At 45.7% G+C, this 27,517-nt stretch overlaps 1 protein-coding gene across 7 annotated transcripts in view; it reads right to left on the minus strand.

The window, feature by feature from the left end:
- The window catches only part of MYO3A (myosin IIIA), a 188,271-nt gene that overhangs the window by 142,270 nt on the left and 18,484 nt on the right, over window positions 1-27,517 (minus strand). For all 7 annotated transcript variants that reach the window (XM_039523756.1, XM_039523755.1, XM_039523753.1 and 4 more), the window contains exon 3: window positions 18,667-18,801. In XM_039523756.1, coding sequence (XP_039379690.1) covers window positions 18,667-18,801 — 135 coding nt within the window. The remainder of the gene's footprint in view (window positions 1-18,666; window positions 18,802-27,517) is intronic.

Genomic DNA, 27,517 nt, shown 5'->3' on the forward strand with positions numbered 1-27,517 from the left:
CTTGGCATGTTTGGAAACAAACGTGCAGACAGCCATGTGACTCAGGAAACCTAGGCAAGTGCGAGCCAAAGTTGTCGGGAAGGTCCGTAGACCTTGTATAATTGTTACTATCGCGTGAAACCGAGGCTGCGGTAAGCAGGCTCTGGCGAGACTGGAGTCCAGGATGGCCCCAATGAATTCTGTTCCCTGTGTGGGAATCAGAGTGGATTTCTCCATATGGATCATCAGGCCTAGACGCAGGAACAGGTCCTTGTCGACGCCCACATGAGTGGTAACTTGGGCCCCGGTGGTCCCTCGAATGAGCCAATCGTCTAGATACGGAGAACGTGTATCCGACGGTGGCGAAGAGAGGCGGCGACTACAGTCCTGCACTTTGAATACACTTGGGCTGTATAGAGGCCAACCGGGAGGGCCGTATACTGGAAACGACGGTAGGCCCCAAACCGTGGCCTCTTCTGTGTGGAAGAGAAATGGCGACATGAAAATACGTGCCCTTCAAATCGAGGGCGGCATTCCAGTCTTCGGGACATCGTGAACTTGTTGGGGTCCCGCAGGTCTAGGATAGGTCTGAGACCTCCCTTTGCCTAGGGGATTAGGTTTCATCCTTAGATATCTCCTGTATAGCTCCGATGAAGAGGAGCGTCCGCACCTCTTGCAAGAGGAATCGCTCGTGAGAGGGGTCCCTAAGAGGGACGAGGATGGGTAGGCTTTTGTCCCATTGTGGTTAGAAGGACCGCAATTTTGGCTCCTTTGGGGTCCTGATTGACGCCTACGACCGCGTAAGCGACGCCTGCTGGCAAAGTCCTGTCTTTGTCTAGTCGCAGGGTAAGAGCGGTGAGGCTGGGGACGGAAAGGTCGGCGCTGAAGCACCGGCGTGCGCATGCCGAGAGAGAGCGCAAAGTGACCCTGCTGCCCTTTAGGCTTTGCAGCCTAGGGCCAGTTTTTTTCAGAGAACAGGCCTTTGCCATTGAAGGGCAAGTCCTGTATAGTGTGCAGCAGCTGCGAGGGAAGGCTCGATAACTGGAGTCATGAAATGCGCCTCGTGGCAACACCCGAGGCATGAGTCGTGGCAGCGGAGTCAGCTGCATCCAACGAGGCCTGGAGGGAAGCCCTCGCCAGCTTCTTCCTTTGTTCCAGGGCATCAAACTCTTGACGGGAGTTCTGAAGAACCGACTCTGTAAATTTGCCCACCGCCACCCATAGTAGCGGCTAAGCAGGGCTTGCTAGTTTGCTACCCAAAGCTGCAGGGCTCCTGCCGAGTACATCTTACGGCGCAGTAAGACCATTCACCTAGCCTCCTTGGATTTAGGGGCTGGTGCCTGTTGGCCATGGCGTCCCGTCCCATTGAGGGACTAGACGACAAGGGAGCGGGGGGGGGAGGAAGATGTACATATAGGTACTCGTACCCCCTGGAGGATACCATGTAGTTGCATTTCGATCAGAGGAGGGCCCGAGGAGTATGTTCCTGCCCCCGCCTCATCTGGGGAGGAGGAAGAAGAAAGGCCAGGTACAAGCGGGTCCTGTGTGGGCTCGCGCTCCTGGACGACCCGATCCGGTGGGATCTGGGAGCCCGGTGGCTGAACCGGGGCTTGCTCTGTACCGGTCGGAGGGGAACGGCTAATTGTCGCCTCTGGCACCCAGAGCTCCGACGGAACGGAGCGAGATGGGACCACGGGTACGCCTCTGGCGTGGTAGTATGCCCAAGGTGACTAGAATGACCAATGATAGGTCTCCTGGAAGACTCTGGAGGGCACATCGGAAAACCGAGTACTGCACATATGAGGTGTCCGCACGGGGCAACACTGATGCATGGCTGGATGGCCCTGGAGGAGCTGAAAAGCCCTTGGTAGAGTCTCCCTCTCAAACTGACGTCGCTCAATGCGGCACCAGGGATCGGTACTGGGAGACATACCGGTACCGAGAACGGGACCTGCCACCGGAGCTGTGCCAGCGGTCGACCGAGAGCGCGAGGCTCGATGATCAGGAGTGGCTATGGGAGTCCCGGTGCCTGGGGCGGTGCCAGGAGCTGGATCGGTACTGAGTGTACCGGGCCGGCGAACGGGACGCTGACCGGTGCCGCGAGTACTACTGGTACCGAAACTGAGAACGGTGCCGAGACTGCGAGCGGCGTCGGGACCTCGATCGGTGATGGGACCGAGAACGTCTGCGGGACCGCGATCGTGAACGGTGCCGCTCTGCGGTGCTGACGCCGGGTGGCGTGAGCAAGACAGACTCGCCGATAGACAATATAACCCGCACCGGCGGTGCCGGGGGTTAAAGCCGCGCAGGCTCTGCCCTTGCCATCAACTCCCTCGCTGTGGAAATGTTTCCGGCGTGGAGGGAATAGTGAGCTCGACCACAGCTCGCACCGGGGAGCGTTCAGGTGCTGGACTCGATGGCTCTTGCGTGGCCGGAGTCTACGGTGCTGATACTGTCGGTGCCGCAGCAGGTACCGGTGCCGGGCAGTGCGACGTAGTAGAGTGCTCGGGCTGCGGAGCAGGCAGCTCGGCCGCAGCTTAATAGCGAGCTGGACCACGGTCCTTACCGGGGAGCTTTCCAGCACCGGACTCGACGGCTCTTGCCTGGCCGGAGTTAATGGTGCGGATATTGTCGGTGCCACGGCGGACATCGGTTCTGGGCGATCCAACTGAGCAGAGCGCTCGGCTGAGGAGCAGGCGGCTCGGACGCAGCAAGGATATTGTGCGTCTTCATCCTCCAGGAGAGGGATCCATGCCGAGTGGAAGCCAGCGACGGCCGGTGCCGAGAGGCCTTGGCGGTACCGGCGATCCGGTGCCGAGGGAGCGCTCCTTGAAGACTAACCAGCGCTCGGCGCCGAGAGCGGAGGAGCAAGAGCTGCCTCCTTCAGGAGCTGTTTGAGACGAAAGTCCCGCTCCCCTTTGTTCTCGGATTAAAGGCCTCCCAAATGCGGCGCTTATCTGTGAGGTGAGAGCCCTCGAGGCACTTAGGAGAGGATCTCTTGTCGGCATCGGCTTGTGGCCGGCCGAGCATTATAAAACCCTGTGGACCGGGCATCGGACCCGGCACCGGGTGAGGGGATGGGGATAAACCCCGAACCCCTGTGAAATAAATACACTATACTATATTACAAACAAATAAAGTTAACTACAACTATAAACGTCTGAACTATATACTTAACGAGAGAAACTACGAGTAGCTAGGGAAGTGGAGGTCAGCTAAGCCGCGCTCCACTGTTCCAACGACCGACACGGGCGGTAAGAAGGAACTGAGGGGCGGATGGGTCGGCAGGGGTATATATCCTGCGCCATAGCGGCGCCACTCCAGGGGGCGCCCAGCCGACCCACCGAGTGTTGCTAGGGTAAAAATCTTCCGATGAACGTGCACGCGGCGCGCACACACCTAACTGGAATGCATAGGAGCAATCACTCGAAGAAGAACATCTATTACATAAATTACTTCCCTTTATATAACATTAAACCCTTTAGTTTCTCTGAAATAGGCTTGTCTCTTCAAAGCAGTTATAGTAGTTTCCTTTGCAAAGCCTAGAAGAGCCCATAAACTAGTGTTTCTAGCTGTTCTCAGGACTCTAGGAGAGCCTGTGAAAGAGATACCGGGAGCTGGGGATTTGGAATGGGTATGGTTTTGTTTTGCCAGCTTTACATTGATTGGCCTGATAGGGAGGTATAGTTCAGAGTGTTCAGCATTTTGAGGACACAACTTCCTTCCAGCCTGGGTTGTCATAGCAATAGATACAGCCTCCTGCCCTGCCCCCATCTAGTCTCCTGCCTGTGCTTGCTAGCTATCCCTATGGCAGACAAGCTGAAAGGGACACAAGGAAGACAACATTTTTGAAGCAAAATAACATGGTACATGGGCTGCATAGAGGTGGAAGATGGGAGAGAACCTGGCGGCAGGTGAGAAAGGTGCACTTAGAAGGGCTGTGGCAGCTTGTGTGTGGGGGGGGAGAAAACCTGCACCATGCTCTCCTACCCTGCAGAAACACAGCAAGGATGGGAGTGGTTCTTAAGCAGCTTTACTAAACAAGGAGACACACACCTGATTTTTTTTGCAAACCTAATTGAGATGGCCCTCAAAGCCTGTAGGGTTCCCTCTTTTCATGTGCACTACTCCAATGCCAGCAGCAATGTCCTTCATTGCAGTCTCCATGTCACTCATAAAGGGGTGCTGGGACAATTTTTTTGGCAGGCATGCTGCTGATGGAAACCATGTATTTGGTGTTTGTTATTACTACTTCAAGCCAGGGACTGTGACAGCACACTAATTCCAGCACCACTGCACTCATCCTGCTCGCCCTTCCTCCAGCCATGCTTTCCAGCTGGTCATTTTAAATTATGGGGTTTGGGTTGCAGGGATTAGATCTTGCCTCCATAGTCTTATCACCTGCTTTAAAGGGTGATCCCTTCACACCACAACAACTGGGCGATGCTTCCTCCTATTTCAAATTTCCGTATTTTCAATTGATGCTGATAAGGGTGAAATCCTTAGTTGAAGTCAATAGCAAAACTCTTATCAACTTCAATGGGGCCTGAGTTTCATCCTAAAGTTTTAGTTACATGGATCCAGATTACCCCACCCGCCTCACAGGTGTGGGGAAGATCCACAAGAAGGGGCCAGGAGGCAGGGAGACTCTTACAGCTCCACAAGGAGACTCTTACAGCTTTGCTGACACTAATCCCTCTGAAAGGAGTTGGGGCTGGAGGGGCTGTAGACTGCACTCCCTTCCAAGCCATGCAAAACCTGTAGCCATTTGCAAGGATGACGGGTGCTCCTCTCTCTCTCTCTCTCTGCAGCACAGTTTCAGTGGGTGTGGCAGTGCCACTGGCTGCCATCTCAGTAGCATCCTTGGCAGGGGTAGAGATGAAGCTAACAGAGCTCATTAAGCTATATTACCACCCACCTACTTTCCTGCATGGAAACTTAAAACTATAGCAGGGGATAGTGCTGCAGGGACTCATACATCCCTCGCTCCAACCTCTTCTGCTCTCTACCCAACTTGCCCACAAATGCTAGAGAGAGGGAAGCATGCCATCCACCTCCTCAACGCAGAATGGGAGACGGAGTTGCCAAAGGGTCCTTTCATGTGTGACTCACGTGGGGCTGATCCCCCAGTCTCATTGCAAGGGCCATATAATGCCCTAGGTCCACACATGCATCAGCATTTTGGGAGTCATTGCCCATATTGGCTGCAGCAAGGTCCTAAGGACTGTGAATCTTACTGCTGTGGTCAAAAGCCATTATCCAGACAAACATGTATTTATTTACCTGGCACAGAGAAACCACCAGCCCTCCTGCAGAGGTCTTAAAATCCAAGTTAATGAGCTAGAAGCCAAACCACTCCCACATTTCTGGCAGAGTGTGATGAGATCATAGAAGCTGAAGTCTCCTTTTTGTCAAACTTAGATGCTGTGCTTGCCTTTCTCAATGTCTGACAGATAGGACTTTGTCTGACAGAAAAATGGCTGACACTCAATCCTGACAAGAAAAAAGTTATGCTGTTTAGTTGGAGAAACACCAGCAGGAATGGATGGGTGATATGGCCGCACCTTCCTGTGGGGAGGCTGTGGGGTCACTCTTTGATGCAACATAGAGCCATACTGCTCCTAGATTTTCATGTCAAACTGGTGTCTTCTACAACCTCTCTTATAAAAGGGTCATTACTGCACTGTGTTTAGTGTGGAAAATGGTTAGTCTCTCCCTTCACAGCAAACCACATTCCAGGCTGGAATTGTACTATCAGTGTCTCGACTCTAACTGTGAACAAAAAACCCAATCTAATCCAGCAATTAGACCTGCATTTCCACCATCCCCAAGAGTGAGATCTTTTAAAATGTGTAATTATGCTTAAATAGTGGATTATAAAACAATGTTCTGTAGAGTTTTACAAAAATACAGTTCAGTGACTTTTACCATTAAATGAAATTATGCACGAAAACTCAAAATGCAATGTGACCCAAAACCTTTCTATGTAAAGTAGGTCAGTGAATGATTCTAAACTATTAGCCACCAAAAAGCCATATTTTAATCAGACATGTACCTTTCTTTGTCTGATGCACATGTAAATAATGTTGTGGTTCATTTAAAGGGTTGTTTGAATACTTGGGAGGGGGGATTGTAAATATTTGATGAATTCTAAGGCTCCACTTTGTTTTGATCATATTCAAGCTTATTAGGATTGCCAAAGATTTGGAAGTGATCTGGATTATTTGCTGAATATTGATCATGGAATATGTGCATTCTGTCCAACAGCACTGAGGTCCCTTGTCCTATATATACTGTGCCTTTGTCACGCAGCAGTGTGGGAGTCAGAGGATAGGCAGGGAGTGAACGATTCTGTGAGACAATTAGAAAGCCCTTAGTGTGACTTTACTGCGTGTCATTGTTCAGCAGTCATTCCCTCTGGCCTTGTCTAGCCTAGAAAATATTGTACTCATTTTCTAGCAGTGGTGCAGCTTTGTGGCTGCTAACAACAGTGAATGCCTTGATGTATACAGAATTTAGGAGATTTTTAACCTCTAAGCTCCAAGTTGGTTCTCATGATATGGTGGGCAAAATGCCGTCCATCATGGAGCGTTAGTATTTACAACATTGCTTGTATTGGTGCAGATTTACCATTTCTAGGAAACAGCTAAGACCATCTTGAGCGTAGCTGTGCCTTCTATGCGTATGGCACCCTCAGCAGCCACAAGGAGGGTACGGATGAGCAGTTTCTAAGTCAGGATTCAGAATACTGATGCTCTAAATCAGCAGTTCTCAAACATTAGCAACCCGAGGACCCCCATTTTGATTTCAAATTTTTCACAGACCCCCAAACCCTCTGCTCAGCCCTAAGACCCAACCACACTCTACCCCTTCCCCTAAGGCCTCACCCCGGCCCCACCTCTTCCCGACCCCGCTCCGCCTCTGCCCCCCCTCTTCCCCACTTCTTTCTGCCCCCGACCCCGAGCGTGTCCTGTCTCCGCTCCTCCCTCTCCCTCCCAGCACCTCCTGCACACTGCTGAGCAGCTGTTCCCTGGCATGCAGGAGGTGCTGGGAGGGGAGGGTAAGGAATTGGGAGGGGCGGGGGGGGGTAGAGCAGTTGATCAGCAGGGCCTGCGGACCCCCTGGAGCACCCTCGTGGACCCCAGTTTGAGAAACGCTGCTCTAAAGTATACAGGCAGCCAGCTGTTCATATGGAATACTGGAACATTTATGAATTCCCAATATATTAGCAATATATAGATCCTTGGATATATAAAAGGGGACTATCAGGAGTAGGAAGCTTATATAATCTTTGTATTGGGCACTTGTGTGACCACTACTGAAATATTGTTTCCGGTTCTGGTTTCTACAATTTAAGAAGGATGTTGAAATAATGAAGAGAGGCACAAGAATGATAAAAAGAGGGGAAAACATGCTTTATAATGAAAGGCTCAAGGAACTCAACTTACTAAGCTTATCGAAGAGAAGGCTAAGGGATAACTTGATTACAGTCTATGGGTGTGTCTACACAGGGATAAAAAAAAACATGGCTGGCCTGGGTCAGCTGACTTGGTCTCAGGCTCTGGAAAATTGCAGTGTAGACATTCAGGCTCAGGCTGAAGCCCAAGCTCTGGTACCATGCAAGAGTGGAGGTCCCAGAGCTCAGGCTTCAGCCCAAGCCCCAAAGCTTACATAGCAATGTTTAGCCCCACAGCCTGAGTCAGCTGACCAGGGTCAGCCATAGCTGGGCCACAGGGCTTTTGTCCATGTGTAGACAGTCTCCAAAAGTACCTACATGGGGAACAGAAATTTGGTAAAAGAGGGCCCTTCAGTCTAGCAGACAAAGGTATAACAAGAACCAATGGCTGGAAGTTGAAGCTAGTCAAATTCAGACTAGAAATAAGGTGGCAAATACCAAAAGTTGTAGGTGATTCTCCATCACTGGAATTTTTAAAATCAAGATTGAATTTTTTTTAAAAGATATGCTCTACTCCAGAATGCGGACTTTAAATAGAAATTGGACTTAAATCTAGCCTGTACTATGCAAGAGACCAGACTGGATGATCATCATGGTTGCTTCTAACTTTGGAATCTATGAATGAATATGAAGTCAAAAAGCTCTTGCAATTTGCTACATTTTGCATTAATCAACCATTACTCAATAGTCTCTGTTAGACCTGATCTGCACAGTTTTTGCACTGTTGTAAGTATTTTGATTAGGGGTCTAATGTTTTTTTTTTACCGTTCTAGTGATGCCTAGTGTGGATTCAATTATACTGATACAACGGTGCCTTATATTGGTATGGCTTACTCCTCTTCTTATGCAAGAACAGCTATACCAGTGCAAAGCATTTTCACTCTGATATAACTGTATCCAGAATAGGGGGCTTGTACTATACCAGTAAACACTATACCGGCATAGCTAAAGCAGTACAAGTTTAGTGTTTAGACAAGCCCTTAGTCTATATTTAACTCCTAGGAACTTCTATTTCCCACTTTAAAAAAAAGCTTGCATTATAAAGACAGGCCCACCAAGGACGTAAAATGAATTTAAATATTTGTACAATTTTAATTTCTTCTGTGGGATCAGCATGAATTAAATGAATGCCCTTGATGTTAACTGTTAAAGATCAAAGTCAAATAATATAGCATAGCATCACTCCAGGCAAGTTTTAAATGAGCAAACTTTGCTGCCAAGTGGATCACAATAATCCTTCATGATAATTCTTCCATAATTCTTTGGAATTATCAGTGTGAGGTTAGCATTTTTAATTAACTTCCAGAGACAATCTGAAGGAAGAATTCAAAGCACACTAATTTGACTGAAGTACTGTAGAACTATAAAGATAAGTCTTAAATATAAATATATTTTTTCAACATTAGAGGGGGTAGGTGGTGCAACAGTCAATGAAGTTACTCTTCAGAGAGGTAGGCTCAAAGAACAAACTGCTCTATGCTCTTGTATGACTGATGGTCTCTGCTCAAGAATACAATACTGGAACAGAAAAGGCTTGAAAATCAGAACAAAGGTGCATTGGCAAAGTTACAATGAATAGCACTCATCCAGACTATGCTTAGCTAGCTTGTCTGTGCTATCAATTCATTACTTTTACTATTTCAGATGTTGTCTGCACAAGTTGGAGTTGGTCAGAAAATGGAACTTCTGTTCCATGGGAAATTCTAACATTTCAAAATTTGTTTTCATTCTGAATCAGAATGAAAAGTAAAGTTAAAATTCCTGTTTTAATCCAGAAACAGCAAAATATATATTATGTTTCAACATTATTGAAACAATGTTAAATATTTTACAGTGTTGAATACATACAATGTTAAAATTATTGTTATAATAAAGTAAAACAAAATGAAATTAATTGATCAAGTCCAAATGTGACATTTCATCATTATCAAAATAATAAAGTCATTTTAACAATTCATGTAAACACTTTTCCATCAAACATGTTGCCGAAATTGACATGTTTCTGCAAAACATTTTGATTTTGACAAAACAGCATTTTCTGATGGAAAGCTGTTTGGCTGTGATCTTTTCAACCAACTCTCCTTATTTGCATAGTCGAAACATCTGTCATTAAAAACAGTCAGTCCCATATTTCCTAAATACTGAAAATATATTGATGATCGGGTAAAATTTTCAGGAGTCCTTACATGATTTAGGAACTTAAGTATCGTTTGCCAAAGCGATGTAGGCACTAGATTACACTGACTCCCAATGAGATTCAGGCTCCTAAGTGCCTACATCAGTTTTGAAAATGGGACTTGGGTTTTTTTCAAAATTTTTACCAACATTCCCAAATTATTAAAATATGTGCCATCCAATCTGTTAATCTAATAAAGTAGCTGTAGCAGGACAGTAGCTAAAACAGTTCTGTAATCTCCAGGGGTCTCTAGGGGCAGGCAAGGCTGGCAAGCACAGGAGATGCCTCAGCTGCTGGGCCCTAAGGCTCCAGCACAGGGGAGGGCAAATTACAGCCCACGGGCCGGATCCGGCCCATCAGGGCTTTCAATCCGGCCCGCGGGATTGCCAGCCCCGTGGCACAGCGAGACTAAGGCAGGCTCCCTGCCTGCTCTGGCCCCACGCTGCTCCCGGAAGTGGCCGGCACCACATCCCTGCGGCCCCTGGTGGAGGGGGCTCAGAGGACTCCAAGCAGGCACCGCCCCTCGCAGTTCCCATTGTCCCTGCACCCTAACCCCCCGCCCTGAGCCCCTTTCTGCACCCCGCACCCCCTCTCACACCCCAATACCCTGCCCCAGCCCTACATTCATGGCCTTGCATACAATTTCCCCACCCAGATATGGCCCTCGGGCCAAAAAGCTTGCCCACTCCTGCTCTAGCACCTGGTGTGTCCCAAACAGTGCTCCCTGACTGTCTGCAACCACTATGCCCGTCCTCTGGCTCCTCAGATAACCTGCCTCTGTGATCCATCCCTCACTGACTGCCTTCTAATTGCCTCATAACCTTCCTCTCCTAGCAACCATCACCCTCTCAAACAGGAGGGAAAGAGCTGCAGCAGATTTCCCCTTAGCAAATTCATCACACTGACCTCTGCTGACATGAGGCTGCTCAGCCTGTTCATCACAGTTATAATAGATTTTTAACAAATGAACAGGCAGATTTCTTCTTCGGAGATCTCCAAATACAAACGACAAAGCTTAGTAAGCTTGGCAGAATCCTCTCAAGTACTGTCCCTCATCATGAGTTTGACTGTTAGATATACTGAGCAGGCACAATTCCCACTGGTGCAAATGCAGGTATTCAGCACCTCTCAGGATTAGGCCAAAGAAGGATATTACTGAGTTTAGGTTCTAGTTTACTTTTATTCTGCACAGACCAGTTACTGTTAAGTCATGTTCACTGTTATTGACTATTTCCATCAGAAATGCCAAATTGGGAAACTGAAGTTACAAAAAAAAATTATTTATACTATATAAATGAATCACACATTGCTTACAGCTTCCTGCACTATTAATTTTCTTTTAGCTCTTATATTTTTTAATCTTTATCTTACAGTGTGCTCAGATTTGGAGTGTTGGCAGTTTGAAAGGAATGCTAGGCAATAATTTCATATGTATCCTACAAATACTGTCAGATATGCCACAAATATACACAGCATAACACACTAAGAAAAGGGAAACAGAAAGGGTCACTGAACTTTGTTTCAACAAATGTGTTCACTTTGATACATTTTTCTGGGTCAAATATTTTTTTTATATTGTACCATCGTCCAATACCTTCTAGACAGCTTCTAATTAATTACATCAGCACTGAAGAGGGCACGATTAATTGCACGTGTTTTGCTGCTTCATTATATCAACAAGACGACCCTGTTTTATTTTTTAAGAGGAAACTAATTTTAATGAACAATATTCCTGTGACGGGTTCGGTCACAGAAACCGCCTTGGGACTGCCACCTGATGTGCTGAGACTACCTCTGAACCCATTTTCCCTGCCAGCTTTGGATTTCAGAACCCTGTCTCATTGAGCCAGACACGCAAGCCTGCTGCACACACAGACCCAGGTCTGAACCACGTCCCCCAAAGCTGCAGACTTATCTGAAAACGGCTTAGCAGGTGCTCCTGTCTCTAGACCCATACACCTAGCTCCCAATGGGATTCAAACCCCAAATGAATCTGTTTTACTCTGTATAAAGTTTATACGGGATAAACTCATAAACTGTCCACCCTCTATAACACTGATAGAAAGCTATGCCCAGCTGTTTGCTCCCCCAGGTATTAACTCTGGGTTAATTAATAAGCAAAAAGTGATTTTATTAAGTATAAAAAGTAGGATTTAAGTAGTTCCAAGTAATAACAGACAGAACAAAGTAAGTTACCAAGCAAAAGAAAACAAAAACAAGCAATCTAAGCCTAATACATTAAGAAACTGATTACAGACGAAATCTCACCCCCAGAGATTCCAATAAGCTTCTTGCACAGACTGGACTCCTTCCTAGTCTGGGTCCAGCAATCACTCACACCCTGTCGTTACTGTCCTTTGTTCCAGTGTAACTTTAGCGCCCTTGTGGCCAAGATGGAGCCTGCTCTGAAGGCAGCTCTGGCCAAGAGAAGGTGCGCACAAGAATGCAGCAGGGAAAGTCCCTTCCACCCCAGGGGCACCTGTTCCAAACCCCCCAGAGTGAACACACATACACCAGAAAAGTACAATGGATATAAGAAAGGGAAATATTTATTTACAGAGGGATGAGAGGAGAAAAACAAGAAGGGGAAATATAGGGGGAGCAGTAAAACAGGGTTGCATCCAAGTCAAGGCCTCACAGGCCCAGTGGTAGCACAGTCTGGAAGGGCAGACACTGAGCAATGTGTCTGCACACAGAGTTCAGGAGGCCAGAGCAAAGTTCCAGTCCAGGGCTGAGTCTTGGGTGCTCCTGGTTGTCTTCGGCGCCAGTAAACTTTTCCCAACAAACCCCTCCAGTGCCCTCTTCTGCCGCTCTATGCAAAGCCACACAGAGCAACCACCTCCCCACTTAACTAGCTAACAGCCTCCCTCCTTATTCCCAATGCAGAGTCACAAGCTCCAGTACTCACAGCCCCATGCAGCTCTGTGCAGCAGCGATACTGGGTCCAGCTCCGGCCTGTCCTTCTCGAGCAATTCTCCCCTGGCACAGTGCTCTTCCTGGCTCCTGTCTTGGGGTTTCCCCTCTCAGCCACCCTGTCCTTCCCAGGCTTCAGGCAGGTTCTCTGCTGCTTCACTTTTGGAGGGCCTGCTTGCTGCAGCCCTTCTCTCTCTCTCCCACTCCAGAGCCCCACCGGAGTTTCCCTCCTTTCTTTCACTGCTCCCCCTCCCCTGTTAGGAAAAAGATTTAAAGGGGCCATGCGCTCTAAACCCCAAGGGTTACACCAGTTTCTTTCAAGCATCTCTTTGGGGTGTAGAGGCCATCTCTTGAGCCAGCTGAAGACAAAATGGAGAGGCTTCCAGGGCCTTTTATGTTCTCTCTCTTGTGGGCGGAAACCCCTTTGTTCTTCTGTGCAAAATCACAGCAACAAGATGGAGTTTGTAGCCACCCAGGCAAGTCACATGTCTATGAATGATTCAACTTTTTGCAGGCCAACGCCATTGTTTACTTTACATGTTAGTTTGAACTTTTCCAGGAAAGCTCAGATGTGGATTAGCGTCTCCCAAAGTCCATTGTCAGTTAAGTGTTTCTTGATTGGGCACTTACTGAGAATAGTCCTTTCTCAAGAAGCTGACCAAATGCTTCACTGAGGCTACTTAGAATCAAACACATCGAGATACAAATACATAGCCAATATTCATAACTTCAAATACAAAAATGATACACACATACAGACAGCATAATCATAACCAGCAAACTACAACTTTTCCATAGACACCCACTTGACCTCCTCTATACAAGACCTGGTTCAACCATAGGACCCTGGTTGCAACAATGATCTATACAGTCACAATTCATGTCAATAATGTCACAATTCCCCATTCTCGCAGAGGCTTGTTTCTGATATGTAAACATTTATATAGCACTCTACATCTTCAAGGTGCTTTACGAATATCAACTAACTATTCTGCATGCCATCCTTGGGAAGGAGGGAGGGAGGTACAATGAATATGAATGGAAACCAAACATGACTGAAAATCAGAAATTTCACTTTAAAAGAAAAAATAATTGATGAAGGGTACATGCCCTCATGCTTCTGGGCATACACCAGTCACTAACCAAGGGGGTAAAGGAAGAAACTTCCCCTTTGGGCAGGTTATTTCAAAGTTGTTCATTCTGCAGTTTCTTGACTCTTCCTCTGAAGCATCTAGTTCTGGCCACTGCTGAGACAGAAAACTGGACGAGATGCACTTTTGGTCGGATTCAGTAGATCAGTTCCTATGTTGCGCAAATTTGGTTATGACACAATTAGAAGTTTAGGCTGACACTTTCAAAGCAACCAAGAGGATCTGGAAGTCCACATCCCATTAATTGTAATGGGACGTGGGCCTCCAAATCTCTAGGCAGTTTTAAAAATCAAAATCTCAGCTCAGTGCTGGCTGAGTCAACCTAATTATAGATGCCATCTAAACTCAACTTCCAGCTGTGATGTAGCCAAGTCAGGGAATATATATGTTGTCAGCAGGCTCCCCAACTCCATTATAGTTGTAGCCAAGTATTTCTTAGTGCTCATCTGCTTTAATGATTTCAACTCAGAGAACAATATCGTCAGCACAGATCGTTAACATCCTGGGTGTTACTTCATGCATCCCCTTTCAGCTAGATGCTCACAGTAAACAAATAATGAACTGAAGGTGTCAGATCTTATTAAAACTAGAGATGCCCCAAAACTGAACCTCCAACCTTCATCCCTTTGAATGTCAGGGAGCTCAGTTTCACTAGGGGCCTGTTTTCCGCTTAAGGTCCAGATATGGCCAAAGTCATGCAAGAACAGCCATTCTTTTTGATATTCCAGCCCAAGATGACAGCTGAGATCATGAGATTTTCACCATACAAAATAGTTGAAATATTGTGAGATCAGATGATTTTGTGATATTTCTACTCTATGGGGCTGAAATCTCATGAAAACACCTGCCAAGTCTAGCACTTTCTAATCTACATTTATAAACTAGCTGGGTTTTGTCCTTGAACCTTAACTTCATTCCTCAACATTAAACTGATTCAGATCTGAACACCACCTTCTTGTCCTAGTGCCAGGGAAAACTAAAATGACAGTAGTGCAATATAGACAAAATTATAATTTCACGTATAGATGCTCCCCAGGTTATGCAAGTTCCCACTTACGCAAATTTACCCTTACTGAAAAAGTTCCATAAGGCATAAATAAAATGTTCAAGTTGAGTAAAATATTGCATACCGTATGGAAACGTAAAGTACTGTACTGTAGTTCGGTGTGCGGAGGAATATAGCAGTAGCATCTCCTGCAGGGGAAGGCTTTGCTCTCTCACAGCCTCTTAGTCTCGTGTTATTTTCTTAGTCTGTACCTTTCCCCTGGTACAGTTCTTGTTAGTTCCAGCTCAGGTAGTAACTAGGGGATTTCTCATGACTGGCAGCCCCTTTGTCCTGTTACACCCCCTTTTATAGCTTTGGCACAAGGCAGGAATCTTTTGTCTCTCTGGGTCCCCACCCTCCCTTCTAAATGGAAAAGCACCAGGTTTAAAATGGATTCCAGTACCAGGTGACATGGTCACATGTCCTGTGAGACCCCAAGCCTCCGTTATTTCCGGCCTCACTTACAGGAACACAGGAAGGCTTACAAGTAAACAGAGCCATTTACAACCAATTGTCCTAGTCAATGGGAGCCATCAAAATTCTAAACCACCATTAATGGCCCACACGTTGCATAATTACAATAGGACCTCAGAGTAATACTTCATATTTCTAGTTTTAGATACAAGAATGATACATTCATACAACTAAGATGAACACACTCAATAGATTATAAGGTTTGTAATGATACCTTACAAGAGACCTTTTGCATAAAGCATATTCCAGTTACATTATATTCACTCATTAGCATATTTCCATAAAACATATGAAGTGCAACATCACACCCTCCCTGAAGTCAGACGTAAAGGGAAATGCTGCAAGCACAAACACAGAATTTGCACTAGGTGGGGGAAGCAGCAGGCCTAAATTCTACCCTAAAAGAACAACTCAATTTTCCCTGAAGAACATTTCAATATAAACAGAGTTCTCTACATCAGGGGTGGGCAAACTTTTTGGCCTGAGGGCCACATCGGGGTATGGAAATTGTATGGCGGGCCATGAATGCTCCAAAATTGGGGTTAAGGGTAGGGGAGGGGGTGATGGCGCCGTCTGGGGGTGCAGGCTCTGGGGTGGGGCCAGAAATGAGGCATTCAGGGTGAGGGAGGGAGCTCCGGGTTGGGGTGCAGGGGGATGAGGGCTTTGGGGTGGGGCTGGGTATGACGGGTTTGGGGTGCAGGAGAGTGCTCCAGGCTGGGACCAATGGTTTTAGAGAGCGAGAGGGGGATCAGGGATGTGGCAGGCTGTTGGGGTGCGGGCTCTGGGGTGGGGGTGGGGCTGGGCTTGGATTGAGGGGTTTGGAGGGTGGGAGGGGGACCAGGGCTGTGGCAGGAAGTTGGAGTGCAGGGGGAGCTCAGGGGTGCAGGCTCCGGGCGGTGCTTACCGCAAGCAGCTCCCGGAAACATGTCCCACCTCCGGCTCCGAGGCGCGGCCAGGCGGCTCTGTATGCTGTCCCATCCGCAGATACCACCACTGCAGCTCTCATTGGCCGGGAACCACAGCCAATGGGAGCTGCAGGGGCAGCGCCTGCGAACGGGGCAGTGCACGGAACCTCCTGGCCATGCCTCAGTGTACTACATAGGAGCCGGAGGGGGGTCATGCTGGCTGCTTCCTGGGAGCCACGCTGAGCGGGGCAAGCTCCCGACCCCACTCCCCGGCTGGAGCACTGGAGCAGGGCAAACCCCTGACTTCACTCCCTGGCGGAAGCTCAGGCCCAGATTAAATGGTTTGACAGGCCAGATGTGGCCCGCGAGCCATAGTTTGCCCACCCGTGCTCTACACAGAGTTCATTAGACTAGAGAGACAAGGGAAAATGACTAAACACCACATATAAGAATCTATAAAATTTCTTCCTCCTGGACATATTCTCAGTAATAGTTAAAACAAACAGAAGGTATCTTCATTTTTATAACTTGTAAGGTAACTATGCCAAACTCAAAAACAAGGTAAAATGGCCATAAAAAGTTATGGACAGAGTAAAAGAAAGATAACATTTCAACAAAAGGCATCTCTTTCATATTACAATTTTTTTCACCATAAACACTTTGTATTAAAAGTAGGAAAGTTTCAGTAACCAACAGGTACAATTATCTGCTCTTTGAAGTTTACATTTCCAAACATACATAGCTATCCATACAGATATACACACAAACATTCAAATTAACTAGATTCCTTGATTTATTTTAGTCTATGTATATTGACAAGTGACTTGCTTTTCACATGTACAATGAGGGTAATGCATCCAAAAGAAGAGTATACCATAATATGCAAAGTAAAGTGCACACCTATGCATGTCAAGTGTTTAAAAAGATGAAATGCTGCCAAGGCATCAGTTAGTTTTCAAAATTTAGAAGCAACTCCACAGAAAATAAAAAAAAGCTAAATTACTAACTTGACCTAAAATACTTTACATAGACCCTGTCCTACTTTGATTGTTCTACAGCAGGGGTAGGCAACCTATGGCACATGTGCCAAAGGCGGCACACAAGCTGATTTTCAGTGGCACTCACACTAACTGGGTCCTGGCCACCAGTCCGGGGGGCTCTGCATTTTAATTTCATTTTAAATGACGCTTCTTAAACATTTTCAAAACCTTATTTACTTTACATACAACAATAGTTTAGTTATATATTATAGACTTATAGAAAGAGACCGTCTAAAATGTTAAAATGTATGACTGGCACGCGAAACCTTAAATTAGAGTGATTAAAGGAAGACTCGGCACACCGCTTCTGAAAGGCTGCCGACCCCTGTTCTACAGCAATGCTATAGGGACCAGAGTTTTCAAAATAGTTCAGGACTCAGCACCCACAATTGGGTCTAGATTTTCAGTGATACTCCACATGCAATGTGCTGACTACTTTTGAACAACTGTCCAGTCCTTTTGGCCAGTAAATGGGAGCTGAGCATGTCTGAAAATCTGGCTCTCGCTATGGACATGAGCTTTTTTGAAACGCTGGCCCTCAATTAATACACTATAATACCACAAACTAATTTCTTTTTCTTCATTTACAGGATAAGCCTATAATACCTGTTAGGTTTTGCATTGAGGAAATTTTATATTCCCTAATTTTGCAAGCAAATGGTAAAAGAAATATATTTTTCAACCCGTCCTTACGGAACGCCCACAGAACAACAAGAGCCTAACAAGATAAATGGAGCATGCTTTGCATAGCCATAAGTGTTCATTTGCATTCCTGGCATCTAAGGTCCAATCCTGCAAATCCTTTCACAGGAAAGTTAATGCGAATTCCATCTGTGAAGAACTTGCAGGACTGGCACTAGTGGATTTTAATGCCATTTTTTCAAATGTACTTTTTATGCCTGAGTTTTTATTAATCATAATTAAAGAAGAAACCATGCAAATTACAGGTCTTATTTTCCTTTTGTTCAACATAGAGAACTCCTATTGACATCAACAGCAAATTGGATAGTTTTTTTGTTTTATTGTTATTTTGTCTGCTTTTTATATACACAAACCCTGTGAATTTAATTCACTTCTACTATATTGTGAAAAGCACATCACATTAACTATGGTTTACTGGCATGCTTAGTCCTAACTCCTTGTTGTTTAAACAAATAACTCTGGATAGAGATTTGTATGCCAATCTTCACCAAAGGAAAAAAGTGTTTAGATTAGAAACTAATTAAGATAGGAGCATTTAATAGGGTACAAATGCTAATAAGAACTTAACTGTAAAGACATAACATTAACATTAAGAGGATAAATATACTAGATGAGCATTCAGGAGCCAGAGAAAAATCAAAGAATGATTTGAGAACACAGGAGGGGCTAGTGACAGCATTTATGGACTGAGCAGCTATACTGGAGAAAAATGTCAAACAAATGTGTTGTGTTTGATATGATGGGTTTGCAAGTGAAGTAAGAATGCTGCCAGGAAGAAAACTGCTTTTAAAAAATAATAAAATTAAATAATTAGAAATTATCTACCTCAAGAACCAGCCAAAGTTGGTCTCCATTCTTCACATCTTTCTTGTAGTACATTCCATAGAACTTGACTACGTTGGGATGATCAGAGAGAGCTTTCAAAATGTTGTACTCGGCTTCAATTTCTTCATCAATATCCTAGTGCCGCATATCACAAAAATAAATAGCAGTCAGCAAACCCAAGGCCATATGAAAATTGACACATAGTGGGCAGTCTATTCAAACTTTGTCTAAAGATAAAACAAAGTCAAATGAAATATTAGTGCATCCTTTACAACACTATAAAACATATACTTAGTTCTGTTCAGTCAAAATACAATATATTTAACTATACAGGATTAAGACTAAAGTCATCTTTGGCTTACACGGTCTTCTGTCAATTTAACTCTAACAGGAGTATGGGGGAGGAAGAAACTGCCATAGTTCCAGGTGGTCACAACATCCTCACAACATTCTGCATGAAGCTGGCAGAGATCCAAGGGTGGGCAGTACTGATTGTAACTTCCAGAAAAACTGCTATTGAGTCCCTGGGAGAACTTACAGATTTTCTTGTCTGATACCAGCATGAGGGAGAACAGACAGTATTCCTACAACCTGCCCTCCCTTCAGTTGTGAATCCCTTCTCTGGGGCTAAGAGCCAGCTTCTGGAAGATACAATCTGGATTCACCTCCCTCTCTCTGTGCCAGCAGGTGTGAATCCAGCCCCAGTATATTAGCAGCCTTTGCTAAACAAGGCATTTGCTTAGAAGGAAAAGTTACTAAAATATGACAGCATCAAGGTTGAATGAAATAATTTACTGGACAGATTTGTTGAATCTCACTGACAAATATTCTCATTCTTTCCTTGTGCTCCTCCATCTCTCTGTTGGTGTCTATCTGTTGTCTCTTGCCTTACACTTAGATCTTTAGATTGTTGCTCTTTGGAGCAGAGTCTTTGTTCTCTGCTTTTACACTGGCTAGCAAAATGCCGCTCTAGCCCATGACCAGGGCTCCTGGGCGCTACTGCAATACAAATAATAATAAATAACAATAAGTTAATTAAATGCATTGAAAAACATTTAATATCTTTTGAAACCTTACCACCCAGCTAGGGGTAATTTTGCAAATACTGTCCATATCAACATCCAGGTATTGGGACAGGCACTGAGACTGAAAATGACAAATATGCCACTTTCTGGTTAAAGTTGATCTTTCTTGGTTTTAATTTCAGTTTCAGTATTCAGCTCTCCCCAAGCTCTTATACTCCAAAGAGTACTAAATAATTTAGCTAGTATTCACCAAAGGCACCAGCGAAGTTCACCTCTCTTGATGGTGGGTCCTGAGTGCTCCCTTAATGTGGAGTCAGAATTGTTACTGTTACTCAGTTCACACCCCTCTCCTTGACAGAGTAAAAAATGGGGAGAAGGGAGCCCTAAAAAAATATCATTGCTGTTGAGTCCCCCATCTCTGCAAATGCATGTGGCAAGACCCCACCGCTTCTTTTTTGGGTCTCACTGAACCTCTTTATACTTTTGAAGAAAGTTTCATATTGTTTGGAGTTTCTGCAACAGTGCACCCAGCGATCTCCATACCAGATGACGCCCCAGGACACATCGGAGTTTTCCAGTACCCAGAGAAGGGTGCTACTGGGCTCTGCTGCAGTCAAGGTGTGAAGGTATTTCATCTGCACTTGGGGACATGGGGATCTCAGCAACAGCCACTCTGGTCACATGTAAGGTACATCGATACTAGTGCGCTTCTCCAGTTAGTTGTGCATATACTGCTACTGTGGGTACCCCATATCTGCACTGTGTCCTCATATGTTGTGCTTGGCATGGGTATACACTGTGCACAAGTGTGTACCCATGTTCACACCATCCCTTTTCAGTATGTGACAATAGCACTACCATTTCTGGGGCAGTATCCCAGAGTCCTGTGTATCACAGGAGACACTCTGGGAACCACCTTGCTGGATAATGCTGGTAATATATGCTACCTTCACACATTTGGCAATGGCAGCTCCTGCTCAGCCTCCTTTCTGCCCAACTGCATGGAAGACATGGAGAAAGTCCATGAGGATGTGGATCTACTCCTTCTGCTACTCACAGGACAAATGTCCAAGTGATGCAGTACTGGATACTGGACAGAATCCATCCAGAAATACGTGGGTCTCTGAAGCCAGGTGACCAAGAAGATGAGTGAAAATCCATTGGGGTGCCATGGAACAGGTGTCTTCAATACTGTGATTGCAATAGTATGGCCATGGGTGGACTGCCGCTTCTGGTCCTGGAGAACCAGCATGGCATGGAAACCTCGGCTGATGACCAGTGGCTGCAGAACTTCAGAATGAGGAAGCAAATCTTCACAGAGTTGTTTGAACAGCTTGCAGCAACCCTCCAGCTCCAGACCACACCACTCAATTTCAGAAACCAATACCAGTGCAGAAGCTGGTGGCTATCTCCCTTTGGAGCTGGCAATACCTGACAGCTGTGGGTCAGAAGTCTGCTGTCGGGGTGGTGGCTGTACAGGTTTGCCAAGCTATACCTGCTCTCATCTATCCACTGGTGGTTGCAATAACCCAAGTCCATGAAATTATAGCTAGATTTCAGAGGATGGGGTTTTCCAACTGTGCGAGAGCCATCGATGGAATACACAGCCAAATACTTTGCTCATTGAAAGGGGCGAGTGAATATGTGAACTGAAAAAGCTTCACATTCTCCAAGGCTTAGGGGACCAAAGGGGCTGGTTAATGAACATGAACACTGGACACATTGGAAAGCTCCATGAGACCTGGGTGCTCAGGAGATCGACGTTTACTGTAGGGCGGGGAAGAAGGACTTTATTCCCCAGAAACAATGTGGTTCTGTATAGTGTTATTTTGGGGGACCCCACATACCCATTCAACTTGGCTCATGAAGCCTTATCCTGACATTGCTGGCCCAAGAAAGGGGGAATTCAACCATAGACTGTAGAGTGGTGGCTGAGTATGCGTTTGGGTAGCTAAAAGCCTGTTGGTGATGCTTGTGGACCTGCATGGATGCCAATATGGCAAACATGGTCCTTGGTATACGTGAAACCAAATGTGAATACTTCAGAGTGGGCCCAAGATCTGGTTATCAAAGCCATGACAGGCAGCTGGATGCCACCTATTTTCACACTACTCCTGGTTCCCAGCAGGCAAGGGAAATTTGTGATTCTATTTGCTTGCACATCATGGAACATCTAAGGGCTAGTCTACACTTACCTGCTGGGTCGACGTGGTGAGTTCGACTTCTCGGAGTTCAAACTATCGCGTCTAATCTGGACGCGATAGTTCGAACTCCCCGCGCGCTCCGGTCGACTCCGGTACTCCACCACTGCAAACAGTGGTGGCGGAGTCGACCTTGGAGTCGCGGACTTCGATCCCGCGGCGTCTGGACGGGTAAGTAGATCAAACTAGGGTACTTCGAGTTCAGCTACGCTATTCACGTAGCTGAACTTGCGTACCCTAGTTCGACCCCCGCCCTTAGTGTAGACCTGCCCTAAGAGGTTTTGGAAGGCGCTTCACACATAACCTATCAATGTTCTCTAAACCAGTGCAAACAGCACGTAAGAGCTGTTATACATGAATACTCCTATGCTTGCAAGTGGTGACTGTTTGTTGAGGGTGGGGATGAGGGGTCAGTATTATCTATCTTTATTCTTAACTTTGTTTGGGTTTCCTTTGTTTGTATTGTTAATTAAATCATTTACAAAGCCAGACATTTACCTAATCTTCATTGGGTTTTCCATGATGCTTCTGAAAGACATCAGTTGCTTCAGAACTTAGTTCACTGTTGTCATCCCTGTTTGTATTTTTAATTAGGAACATTTTTTAGGAGGGATTTGTGATGGGGTGTACCAACCCCACACTCATAAGGTGAGGGGAATCTCCCGTGCAGGGTTTGGAGGCTGAACACAGGGAGGGGTACAGGGATTGGCTTGGAGTTATTGTCCCCCATAGCATGAGCTGGGGGGTTCCACTGCATGGAGTTTTGGGTACCAGTAGGAGATAATGTGCTAGCTGTCCACCATGCTTCTTCCCATAACAGGTGTATGTGTGTTTGATCCACCACCTCACCAACAGCCTGGGCAGCAGCTGGAGGAGGAGGAGGAGAAGGTGGTGCTTGTTCCCAGAGATGTGCAGCAGCGATGGTGGCAGGCACAGCCCAGAAGCATTCTGCCACCAGTTGTACTAGGGCCTGCATGATCCCATTACTTCTGGGCATGCTCCTACACCCTGTGCTGTCTCCCCATTTGCAGGAAATGGTTCATGGTTGCCTCTTCCTGCCTAAGAGTCCTATCCTCCCATGGCCTAAGGAAATCAAGTTGGCATTGACTAAAGAAGTCAGGAACAATCAAAAAGTCTCCAAGGGTCCTTCTCCACTCACTCTGTTCTCTCTGAGTGCTGCTCCTGCCCTCCCAGAGGAATGAGCTCCCTGGTAGCAGGTAAGATCCCAGCAAGTCAAAGACAAGGGGTGCATTATGTGACCCTACACCCCATATTCCCCATAGAGATATTATGATATGGAGTTTTTGGCTGGAGGCAACCCTAATTCAAAGAGGGACAAGGGCGTAGTGCCTACCAGTGAAAAGACTGTTCTGGCTGTGGGCACCTGATACTGGACTCCATGACTAAATTTAGTACTTTTCCCCTGACTGGGGTGGGAATCACCCTGGAAGACAAATATGGCAGGAATTCTTTAAAACCTATTTAAGGCAGTGGAGTGACATTCTTCACTGAATCCCTGCCCAGGGTGACTGCTGTAAACATCTAAGAAACAAAGACAAGGGGGGGAGAAGGACTGAGCCCAGGCTAGAGGGGTGTCTAGCCTGTGAATGAAATATCTGAAGTTTTAAGCTTCAAGTCAGTGCAGCTGGCCTTTAAGAATCTCTGCAATCTGCCTAAAACAACAATAGAGTGAGAAATTACTACTTGTAACCAGTTTCTTTAGTATCTTAAGCTTAGATGGCATGTTTGTTTTATTTGCTAAGTAATCAACTTTGTTCTGTTTGCTAACCCTAAGATCACTTAAAATCTCTCTTTTGTAGTTAATAAACTTGTTTTGTTTTCTCTAAAAACTGTGTAATTCATAACTGAGGGGGAAGGGCACGTAAGAAGCTGTGCGTGTCTTCCTCCACATTGGGGGAGGGGGCGAATTTCAAATGAGCTGATGCTGTATAGTTCTCTGTGCAGCACAAGATGATACAATTTGGGATTTACACTCCAGAGGGGGTGTGCACTTGAGTGCTGGGCAATTCCTTAGCTGAGCTTTCCCGCACAGAGCTGATCTCACCATCTGTGTAAAATTGCAGCTGGGTGTGTCCCCACGTGTGTGTGTGTGCTGGAAGGGAGCTTGAGAGCCTGTCACAGCAGCACAGTATAAAGGGAACCCAGGTTGGGCATCTAGTTTTCTATCATTTTCATAGCTCTCACAGCCATACAACACTGATATTATGTTTGAATTGAAAATTCTCCATTTTGCCTATGTTACGGTGTATCTTTGATGTCCATACTTTGTTGAGTTTTAGTGAATGCCTTTCCTATCCTTGATGTCACAAGGTCTCTAGTGGCTAGTATCGTGCTACCCATGCCAAACAACAACTACAGAGTTAGACTATAGCCCGGTTTCACACTATTTTCCAGGTTGAACCATTCTGTTGTCTGGCTGTTCATCCTTACAGGGCAGTTTGCATCATTGTACGTAATGTCCATGACTTTAGCTGGAATTCCATAAGACTGAAGAATAGTATGTTGATGCATGCTGTCAAATGCCTTTTGAAAAACAATTAAATGAAGTTGATAAGGAGAAGCTGAAGCGTTCTATACATTCTTCTATGATAGTCTTTAGTGTGAATATCTGATCTACGCGGGGCCTGAATCCAGCCTGTTTTTCTCCAAGCTTTGCATCCACTGCTCTTTCATTCTTTGTAATATCACAATACAGAAGACTTTCCCTACAATGGCAAGAAGTCACACTACTGTCCAATTGTTAAAGTCAGTAAGATCACCCTTTTTTTGGATATTCTGACAATTTTCCATGGTCCAGGGGACTCTTTTTTCCAGACTTCATTGAACAGTTCTGACAGTTTCATTAGGGTGGTAGCATCAAGTGCTGTTAGCATTTCTGCTGTGATTTGATCATCTCCCACCATTTGGGTGTTTTTCAGCTTCTTGACTGCTGCGTGTACTTCTGACATCTCTATTAGACCACTGCTGGTATCAAGTTGATTTGGTTCATGTTTCATTGAAAACTAGTGCTGAGGTAGGGCTGGTCTGTTGAGGACTTCTTTGAAATGTTCTGCCCATCTGTTATTCTGTTCTACTTCAGCTGTAAGCAATTTTCCATCTATACTTTTCATTGGCTGATTTCCTGAAGTTTCAATTACTTGGTAAACGACTAACTTCCTATCATAACACCCGCTTCAGCTGCTAGGTCTTCAACATCTGTTTTATCTTCTCATGCTTTTCACAATTTTGTCTGCTTTCTTGTACTCCTCCTTTGCTCTTTCACCCAATAGTCAAATGATCTTAGCATTCAGAAGTTTTCTTGACAGTGCTTTTCCTTCCTCAATTTGATGCCACATCTCTTGGCTTATCCCATTCTTGCTGTGTCTAAGGCTACGTCTACACCACAGACCTTATAGTGGCGCAGCTGTAAGGTCTCCCATCTAGCTGCTCTATGCTGGTGGGAGAGAGCTCTCCCACTGGCATAATTAAACCACCCTGAATGAGCGGCAGCAGCTATGTCAGCAGAAGAGCAAATCCTGCCGACATAGTGCTGTCCGCACTGATGCTTTTGTTGGTGAAACTTATGTCGGTCAGGGGTGTGGTTTTTTCACACCCCTGACCAACAAAAGTTTTGCCAATAAAAGTGCTAATGTAAACAAAGCCTAAATCTGTGTTGATAGCCAACAGTGACTGCTGCAACTTGTAACATGTTGTGTCTGAGCATTGCCCATTTTTCTTTAGGTGCAGTCTCACTTTCTTCTGTCTCTGGCAGTGACTAGATCTGTTTCTTAGCTCAAGCTGGAATTTCTCAGAGTACTCTTTTGTTCTCAGTTCTGTAGTGTTGACTTTCTTTGCCACTTTTTATTTAAAGCTGATCTTTCCCCATTTTAATTTCAGTTTGGCAATACAAAGATTGTGATAATTGCTGACATCTGCTGATTGATATGCCCTTGCATCTTGGACAGATGACCAGTATCTCGAGCCGATGCAGACTGATCGTGTTTATTTACAAATGTCTTTAGGAGGAAACAGGGTGTAAGTTATAGTAACTTCCTTCAATATTGTGCACAAACCTCACTGAATTATATTTAACTATTTTAGGAGTTCATTATATTAAAAATGCAAATCTTTAGATTATTGTGAGAAGGTATGGTACTTCTTTAAAAGGAAGGGAGGATGAATGCAACCACTGGGAAGTACTGTGAACGCCAAAAGACTATGCTGAACAATTGGGCAGAGACCAGTTATCTTTTGGGACAATATGTGTGAAGCAGAATTCCTAAGAAATACTTAGGAGGATGGGACTGCAAACTCTGGCCTATGGATTCAGCCTTTGAAGCTTCAGCCCGAGCTTTTGTCTGCTGATCACCTTTAAACACTTCAAAGACAAACTGTATAAAGGGTTAACTACGGGCTTGTCTACACTTGAAATGGAGCTGCACTACTTCACTACTGCAGTTCCTGGCCATGGGAACTGTGAAGCTGGCGCTCTGGGTAGAGGCAGGGTGCACAGCTGCCTGGCCAAGCCTCCACGTAGGAGCTGAGTGAGGGGGATGTCGCTGCTACCGGGGAGCCCCCCAGGTAAGCGCTGCCCAAAGCCCTCCTCACCCCGTCCTGTGCCCTAACCCCCTGCCTCCTCCTACACCCAAACTCTGCAGCTGCTGGGGGGAGGGAGAAGGCGTGCCTGCTAGCCCCGCCAACCTCCACCCCCCAAGCAGCAGTGGGGGTCCTGGGCTGCGCCACTGCCCACACCTTCTCCAGTACCAGCAGGGGTCCCAGGCTGCCACCTGCCCTTCCCCCCCACACCGCCCTTCCCCTGCATCCACGGCGCCCCCCAAGTTTTAGTCAGGAGTATATAGTAAAAGTCATGGACAGGTCCTGGGCCGTGAATTTTTGTTTACTGTCTGTGACTTGTCCATGACTTTTCCTAAAAATACCCGTGACTAAAATGTAGCCTTAGTCATTGTTAAACTTAGCCCAGTCCCAGTAGGGCCTTGAACATACCTCAGAGAGCCTCTCTCTGTGTGATGACAACCTCCCATGACATCTTATGTTCCAAGGGAACTATGAAGTTTTTAATTTTAAGGATGATGCTTATGGAATGGGAGAAAGGTTCTCTTAACCATAGGACCCAGGCTTTGGATCCCATTACTGGAAGAGGCAAGAACCACCACAAATCTCCCTGTCTTCCAAATTAAAAAGTGAAACTCACTTCTTCAAATTAGTGTTCTCACAGACACACCTCAAAAACAGGAACTCAGAGAAGGAGCGGGGGGCGGGGAGGAAGAGATGAGGGTAAAAAGGGAGGAGAAGAGAGACTGAGTGTGTCTGCTAGGAGAAAGAAATAAATTAAAAACAAAAAAGTTAAAAGCCACAACAGATACGCCATAGCCATGGCTGCCTCAGGGAAACTGAGAGGAAAATTGGACCACTGTCCTACTGTGATTTAATAGCGGTTATTGTCTCCCGAGGGGCACTCAGATATTATGTGGTTTGCTCCATTATAACAAGAAATATGAGAGAGAGAGAGAGAGGGAGAGAGACTATGAATAGAATATTCATTCCATCTATAACAGAAAGGAAATCTTCCTCTTCATTTTATAGGGGAAGATAAATATATTAACT

Source organism: Mauremys reevesii, linkage group 2 (assembly GCF_016161935.1).
Source record: "Mauremys reevesii isolate NIE-2019 linkage group 2, ASM1616193v1, whole genome shotgun sequence".
Classification (NCBI taxonomy): Eukaryota; Metazoa; Chordata; order Testudines; family Geoemydidae; genus Mauremys; species Mauremys reevesii.